Source organism: Anneissia japonica, unplaced genomic scaffold (genome assembly GCF_011630105.1).
Source record: "Anneissia japonica isolate Jap-2015-1 unplaced genomic scaffold, ASM1163010v1 scaffold288252_len263706_cov166, whole genome shotgun sequence".
NCBI lineage: Eukaryota > Metazoa > Echinodermata > Crinoidea > Comatulida > Comatulidae > Anneissia > Anneissia japonica.
The window spans coordinates 123,426-132,364 of record NW_022703281.1 but is presented as its reverse complement, the minus strand read 5'-3'; the positions used below and the strand labels follow the sequence as shown (position 1 = coordinate 132,364).

The window sequence follows — 8,939 nt, the reverse complement described above, 5'->3', positions numbered from 1 at the left end:
GTTATTGATTCGTTCACTTCAACAACACGGATTTCTCCACGAAATGATGTCCCAACTGCAAGAGAAACAATCAATCTCGAACATAATATCTATAAAATATAATCATAATTTTAATAATTGATAAACATTATAATAATCATAATAAATAATAACCAATAAATTATAGCAACATAACATTTTAATAATAATAATCCTAATAATAGTCCTAATGACAAATATGATCGTAATGCAATTATTATAAATATAATAGTAATAATTATAATTATTATATTATTATGAGGATATTGATAATAACATATAAAATAATAATAATAATAATATTATTAATAGTAATAATAATAATAGTAATAATAACAATAATAATAATAATAATAGTAATAATAACAACAACAACAACAACAACAACAATAATAATAATAATAATAATAATAAATGCAGTCATATTGATCTGTGGCTTACCAACGCATGCGTCATCGACTAAAACAAATCCTACATCGCAGTCGCAACTGAAGCTACCTTCGGTATTTACACAAACCTTATTGGCCCCACAAGGGTTCTCTGAGCATTCATCCACATCTATAAGTTAATTGAGAGCTTAAAGATGTAATATGTTTAATTATCCATTCTGACCCTATAGGCCAGGAATTGATGGAAATAGCAAACACAAACCCATTTTTAATATAATATTTGAGGTATATTCATTCAATCTTGACAGTAACAAGCATACATTGCAGCACCTAGCTGAATTGCGTATAAATTTACAAAAGCTAGAATTTCATTTATTTTATACATTATATAAAAAATACCAGCATAAAACTAAAAATGTAAATCGGTCAAAAGCATTACATACATCAAAATGCGAGAAATTAAAACAGTTGAATGAGCATTTAATTAATAAAGTAATAAAAGTAAAAACAGGACAATAATCATATTAGGTCTGTTTTTCACCATTTTATAACTCTTTATTTTTCTTTTAATATGTTTTAAATGTAGGCCTAGCGTACGTGTATATGCATTTCATCATATTTATGGCATGTAAAATAATTGATTTAACATACCCAGACAAGCATCGTTTTCGCGTACATATCCGTCATTGCAGTCACATGTGTAGCCTCCTTCCCTATTTTGACATATTCCCTTTGATCCACATATATTAGAAGTTTCCATGCACTCGTCATTGTCTTAGAATAAAAACAAGAAAATAAAAGGTGAAAATCACATCGCACCTTACAAAATATCAGTGATTAACAATTGTTATTACAGTACAGTAACAGCGTAATACATTACTATCTGTTTGGAGCTAAAAATCACGAAAATACTTAGCATCTTATGTAGCATTTATACTTCTCATATGCATTTCCATGGACAACTATTTTAATGCCTGGTTCTCACGAGAGCCCTAGTATCCGGATCGGGAGCTAACCGTTAGCAGTATCCGGATACGCTAACGGTTAGCAAGTGATATCGGTTAGCAAGTTGAGGGCGTTTCTATCATCAACCAATCACACGTATGCGTTTACAATTTCCAGTTTCTTATTGGCCAGTGATTCGATCATCATATTGTTGGTATCCGGATCGGGATTTTCTCGATATTGACGCAGCTAACGGTTAACAGGATCCGGATCCTGCTAACCGTTAGCAGCCGTGTGAGAACATAGCCACAATAACCCAGCATATAGATAAAATCATTCGTTCAGGACCCCACAATTAAACTTGCTTACAGTGGGGCACCTTCTTTACAATATGTATTTTCATTTCAGCTTTATTGCATTTATACTGAGTTCTGTTGTGAAATAATATATTACTTGACTAACTTGACATGAACTGTGACTGCAATGTAACGGTAGGCATATGTTTGTTGCGCAAGCTTCCATTACTATTAATTGGCATAAAGGCGACGTGGCAAAACATGATATTCAAACAGTGTTGACGGTTGTGAATACCACTAATCTTTGCGAAACTATCAAAAAACAGCAGAAAAGTCAACTGAACTTTGATATCTATCTAATTATTAGCTCACCAACACAGACGCCGCTGTTGGAAACGTAGCCAGACTCACACACGCACTCGTAGGAACCGTCTCTATTTATACACACTTCGTTAGTTTCACATGGATTTGTTGAACATTCATCAACATCTTCAACAGAAAAAGAGAGCATGGGTTTGTAGACCTCGTTTAAATTAGTGATAGGCCTAATCTAAATATTAAATAAGTGAGTAACATGTCTTTCAACTATCACCTTCCCTTATGTCTTATGATTGTTATTACTACTTTATTATTAAATTTTGTTTACACTCATTATAATTACTCACATAATAATAATATTAATATTAATATAATATAAAAATAAATAATATAAAAAAAATATAACAACAATAACAATAACATTAATAATAATACCAACAATAGTAATAATAATAATGAATTAATAATAATAAAATAAAAATAATAAACAAAATATAATAATAATAATAATAATAATAATAATAATAATAATAATAATGCTATATTGATGTTGATGCTCACAACAATGTGTGCATGACCATCCAAAATTTAAATTAGCTTACCTCTACAAACATTGCTAACGCGTTCATACCCGTTTTTGCAATTGCACATGTAACTGCCTTCTGAGTTGGAACAATTTTCTAAGTCGTTGCATGGATCATCAAGTAAGCATTCGTTTCTATCTAAAAGTTAGATGGTATAATTCTTATACATTATTGCTGTGTACACGACCATGGATTTAAAACTAGAAATAATGCTTTAAGAAAATGTATAAAAGAAAGTATAAGGAAAGATGTATAACCACTGAATTATTCGAAATGAATGTTAAAAATTGTATCAGTCAGCCGCTTTGGATTGACCCCATTTTATTTTATTTCCTGTTGCATGCGCACCATGTGTGTTTTAAATATTCTTATGTATGTTAATCTTATATAAACTTAAGATGTTTTAACATCGAAAAATGTATTTTATTGGAAAGAAATGTAGGTGAAGCCACTACAAAAGTGCAAAAGAGAAATAATGCTTTCACGATCATAGTTCCCCATTCTTTCATTAAATTCTTTTAGTTAATAAACTCAATCGAAACGTCGAGACATTCTCCACAATCCGAGGAAAATCGTTTTAAATAATTATTAGTTTAGCTTTTGTCAACTCTACAACTGTGTCATTTTTCGTAAAATTCCTGGATATTGAAAGAAATGGATCTATCAAAATATAGCTTACCGACGCATGCGCCGTCAGAAACTTCATATCCTTCAGTTTGGCACTGACAAGAGTAACTACCTTCCGTGTTGCTACATATTGCATCTGCTGGACACACGTCTCTTGAACATTCATTGTCATCTGATTGCAAACATGAATTAAATTTTATAAAAATAGTCAGGAATGGATATAAGATGATACTAGATATTTCTGGGAAGTCCTATTTTCGAAGGTAGACATCACTGTTTATAATAGCGTATCTTTAAAGGAACATAATAGGGCTATTCAACATCTATATAATGGAGAACAATAAATAAATTTGCTATAATATAATATAGTATATTATAATAATGGATTGAGGAGAGGGAACTTTTTGTTTCTATCACCAGCAAAATGCTGCTAAGAAATTAGGCCTTACATATAGAGTATATGGTACTGTATTTTCTGAATAATAATTACTAAATAAAGTCCACTATCTTTTATTTAGAAACACACAACTAAATCATGTTTTGTGACCTTACGGTCATATTGTACTCATGCTATTTATTAGCATTCAATACACTACACTGATATGTATATTATGATTATTAAACATTCTTAAAATTTATGGACATAAATTACTTAGATTGATTTTTTTTGTTTCATTGTACTTCTCTTTTAGCTTTGTTATATTGCTTATATGTTTGTTTAATTTGAGCTCGGATGTATCTGTTCTGTTACTTACTCAGGGAATTGCATTTACGTAAAGTGCTTTAGAAGAGCGATTTCGTATAGTTATGTTTACTTTTGCTAGTAGGCCTACGCTGAGAGAATAGAAAAGCTAAATACATTCTTATAAATTCTTACCGACGCATTGACCTTCCTGCTTGACAAATCCGCCAGGGCAAACGCATTCATAGCTGCCGTCAGTGTTTCTGCATTCAAATCTAGGTGAACAATCATTCGCCCTGGCACACTCGTCATCGTCTAAAAAAGACAATTTATTTGCTTGAGGATCTAAATACATTTGCTTTACAATCATTGAAGCTACTCTATTCGTAACGATTTAAGGTTTATGATGTATTGACGAAAAACAAATCGTCAAATACACCACACACTGTCAACTGCAGACAAGAACAAATAATGTGAACACTATCGGAACATTTAAAAAACACTAAACACCCATTTCAAACAGCTCTTAAATAACATTAATAAATATTGTCATTTCAAAACTGGGTTTACACATGACATTAAATATCAATTAACATTAACTTTGATCAATTCGAAATAATATATCTCTTAAATAGTTAATTTAAAATTTACAATAAAAAAAAACTACTGCAATTAATTAAAAAAATATTTTACATATAATCAAAATGTCTATAGATGTATGGTCCAAACTTTGATTAGGGTAGAACAATTTGGTGCCGGGTTAACATGCAAACATTAGGCTTAACTATGTTTTTCTCTAAAAGTAAAAATTTCAAATTCCTTTGTTTTGCCTAACGGGCGCAGGTTATCATGGTCAACAATACAATTATTGAGAATACATGTGGTTCTGGAGATGGGAAGAATTACGAAGTTACACAATTTTCGCAGGTCTTTCTAATTCATAGTGCCATTCACCATGGAACAGAAACTAAAAGACAAGTTTTATTAACTGGCATTTATTTTCAATTGTATCTTACCAACGCATTCCGAATTCACTGAGATATATCCATTGCTACATTGGCAGTAGTAGCTCCCAGGAACATTTGTGCCTGTCTCTTATATATATAATTTATTTAGAACCTTATACAATTAAATAACCTCAATGTGCTTTAAATAAAAGTGCAAGTTTCATAATTTGGTATTTATGACTCTATTTCTTTATTGAATATTTATATTGCTCAGCGTTGATAATACCTCCATGGTTTTACCAACACAAACGTCGTCCTTCAAAATAAATCCTAACTACCTACCATCCTCTTAGCTCCATATTTTTTTCCTTTGTCATTATTCAACTGATTTTTTTACTTTTAAGAAAGAGTTAAGTCCCTCAATTATCGTAAAAGTACATAATTTAAAGCTTCACACAGTTGTGTGAAATACATTATTATTTAGAACAAATTAGAATCAGGGGGAGATAGTTATGCAGATTTGCCTGTTAGGACATACCTCGATTATTACCTTTTAAAATAGAAAGAATTTTCACGCGAGGAGTTGTAAGACATAATGATAACCCTAAGATATGTCCAGAACCACCAACGCTTTTATTCACACTAAATAAACACTTACAATTGTTGTTATATAGGCTTGTTTGCAATTTATCTTCTCCATTTAATTATACTAAAAATTCACACCGAAGGTTACTGTTATGTATGTCATACAATTTGCAGAATGATTATGTATATTCTTTTATCATCATTTATAATCATATGTTTATGGCTTACTTCAATAGGACTATCGTTATTTAATACTCGTCTTACCAACACACACGTTGTCAACCAAAATATACCCAGGGTCTGTGCAGTTGCAAGTGTAACTTCCAATTGTGTTTTCACATATTGAACCTTGGGGACACTGGTTCACCACACATTCGTCATCATCTGCAATTATATATATATATAACGTATTGGTTTAAATTGTCTAGCAAACATATACGCCTTTATAGATTAGACATACAGTCACAAGCAGCTAAGTCTTTGCATTGGCCTATAACCACACATATTTTAACGCAAGGTCTCCACTCCCAAATAAGATAAGATTTAAATAAGAAATACAATTTAACAAATCTCCCCAAGTCTCCCCACCAACTAAGACGTTCCCGTCAAAGGCTTACCTATTGATTTGTTAACTATCTGCTGTCTTGTACAATGAATGAGATCCACCCGCCTTTTCAATATTTCAAGATATATTTCAGTTATTCTTAAAGTAACGTGACTATAGCAAAGCTTGTATAATAAGGCCTAATACATTATAAAACTAGGTTATTTCGTGGATCTGAAACATAAATAAATAAGATATTTTCATTTTTTAAAAATAAATGTTTACTTACCCACGCACCTATTACCGGTACTATTCAATGAGAATCCATCGAAACATGTTTGACAATTGTACTGCTCGTTGCCTAAATACACACACTCCTGGAAATTTCTTTCTCCACAGTCATCTGTACCCGCAAAGCAAGGGTCGGTTACTGAAATGTGCAAAGGAGTTTTTGATTATAGTCGATGAACACTATTACTTAAGACTATGTTACAGTTTATATTTGTTATACAATTTGTTTATTTAAGCCGGGCTCTCACTTTGCCGATGGTCGTCGACCGATTTGGGAACGCAACAAGACGCGCAAAACTGATATTTTATTGAAATCAGCAGACGACGTAGCACGGCGTAAAACGATCACATACAGATTGGAGATGGAATCGGCGGCCGACGGCCATAAGACCGTGGTACGACTCAGTGCGTTCCCGGCTTTGCTCATCAAGTTATGTTCTACAATAACAACAACTACGCAAAAATTACTCTAGTTCAAGATGTATTCATTCAACAACTCCATAATTATTTAGACCATCAATAGAATTAGAAAAGTATATCGTGTCTATACACTTTCCTTTTATTCCCCGCTAATATTCACCTAGTTCCATAACTTCGACGTTGCTTCTAAGTAATTGACTATCAGGTTCAAGAAAATCCATATCACGGCCTGCCAGTCCATCTAAGAACGCTTGCAGCACCTGTTCATCCGTCACGTTTAACTCTTTATCGAAATTGATGATAAACGATACACCTAGCCCACCAGTTACATTATAAAATCCAGTAGTTTCAGCACCAAAATATTGATCTGCGAAAATGCTCATTCGAAAAAGTGCGTCCATCTATACAAAAGTTAAATTTAATAGGTTATGACAGTTTAGGCCTATATCAAATATTACAGAACACTGCTTATTATAACACTTTCCCCTGTCGGCATTATTACATAAAGTATTTTATTCTAGTAAAAATACGTAAAAGTAGGCCTGTACAAAGAATAGAATAATTAACTTACGTCTTCAGCGAGTGTCACTGCGATTTCATCGAAATTGAACAGATTATATAACATTTCTACACTCCATCCCTTGATGTACATGAACTCAACCATTAGGCTTTTCGATACTGCCTCTATTGAAAAATATTATTCAAAATATATTGTAAATTCTTTAAGAAAATGATTTTCCGAATTAAATAAATAGCAATTGTTTACAGAACAATATTATGTAAGTATGTTGCGTATATTATAGCAATTGGATTTCTATCAAAACAACGCATAAGAAAATCAGTGAATAATTTTCAAGTTTTATTTTAATAAACGTTTCCTGAACGTCAACTACTCTTAACAACTGACAGGAAGACGCGCTTGTCCCGAAAACACAAGAGTATCGAAAACGCACGTGTACTACTTTAATACTGTCGTTTTGTAGAACCTTAGCAACATAATGGTATCACATTCTAATTACACTTAAAAAAAATACGTTAAAATGAGGTTCAATTTTAACACAACATGTTGTTTGAAACGCTTCATAAGGTTCCAACTGATTAGAAAATTGTTCTTTATACTACTTTTATAGCCAGCCCCATAGTTTTGTGGTTTTTCGTGAACCACTAACGTAAATGAGATATATAACAATATAAATTAGTTTGTAAATAAGTAGCAAATTGCATTATTTAAAATAGTGATGAGATGATAAGTTAAAATGTGTGTTTGATGAAGTTTCTGACTTACCTATGCATTGACCACTGATGTTAAAATATGAAATTTGACATGTACAATAATATGAGCCCTGAGTGTTTACACACCGCTCATTTCCATCACTATCACATGGATAGTCAATTGCTTGACATTCATCGATATCTGTTATTAATTTGGTAAATAAAATGTAAAAATATAATTATTGTACTTCGTAAGATCAAAACAAAAATATTTTAAAAGTACAGTTACAATTATCGAAAATATGTATAACTCAACACCTGACAGTCATTGGCCTTTTTTCTGTGATATTCTAGTAGTGACTTGGTTCAGATAAATAATAAGTGAAAGCTAATAAAACGTAAACGTAAGGAAACAGGCAGACAAAAGAAAAAATTGCTTATGAAAAAACAGTCTTTTCTAATCAGCAGTGGAATTCCTATAGGTGATATCAACTGTTTTGATATTATTTGGTATCCGATTGTAAATAATAAGATAATGTGATTAAACTAACTGTATAAAAGCTGTCAAAAGTTTCATAGCATTTTGCACTTAAATATTGTTTTCTCATGGTTTGTATATTGTAACACAAGTAGTGTAAGACTATTTTTGTATTGGCTGTTCTATTGCGTCAGAAATAAATAGTATGATCCTTCATCATCATTATTTTCACCATCGTCATTATTTACTTACCATCGCATTCGTAACCATTTCCCGTAAATCCAGATTTACATGCGCAACTGTATGATCCGATTGTATTCGAACATTGAGCAGATTCATGACAATCGTCAATAAGGAATGCACATTCATCGTAATCTTAATAAAAAAAATTAAAAATGAAAATTAATTAGAAATATGGAATATAGTTATTGCAATCTAAAATTGACCAAACAATACAGTAATACGGGGGACGTTTGGGGGTGTAATCAAACTATCAGTTCTGTTGATGTCTTTTATATAGGGCCTATATATATATATATATATATATATATATATATATATATATATAGGGCCTATACATATATATATATGTGTGTGTGTGTG

At 31.5% G+C, this 8,939-nt stretch overlaps 1 protein-coding gene across 1 annotated transcript in view; it reads right to left on the bottom strand.

The window, feature by feature from the left end:
- The window catches only part of LOC117104378, a 68,988-nt gene that overhangs the window by 16,347 nt on the left and 43,702 nt on the right, over nt 1-8,939 (bottom strand). Inside the window, exons 33-45 of the mRNA XM_033245202.1 lie at nt 8,589-8,711; nt 7,932-8,060; nt 7,218-7,330; nt 6,807-7,047; nt 6,225-6,365; nt 5,656-5,775; nt 4,055-4,174; nt 3,230-3,349; nt 2,569-2,688; nt 2,021-2,137; nt 1,059-1,181; nt 460-576; nt 2-55 (exon numbers count right to left, since the gene is read on the bottom strand). Coding sequence (XP_033101093.1) covers nt 2-55; nt 460-576; nt 1,059-1,181; nt 2,021-2,137; nt 2,569-2,688; nt 3,230-3,349; nt 4,055-4,174; nt 5,656-5,775; nt 6,225-6,365; nt 6,807-7,047; nt 7,218-7,330; nt 7,932-8,060; nt 8,589-8,711 — 1,638 coding nt within the window. The remainder of the gene's footprint in view (nt 1; nt 56-459; nt 577-1,058; nt 1,182-2,020; nt 2,138-2,568; nt 2,689-3,229; nt 3,350-4,054; nt 4,175-5,655; nt 5,776-6,224; nt 6,366-6,806; nt 7,048-7,217; nt 7,331-7,931; nt 8,061-8,588; nt 8,712-8,939) is intronic.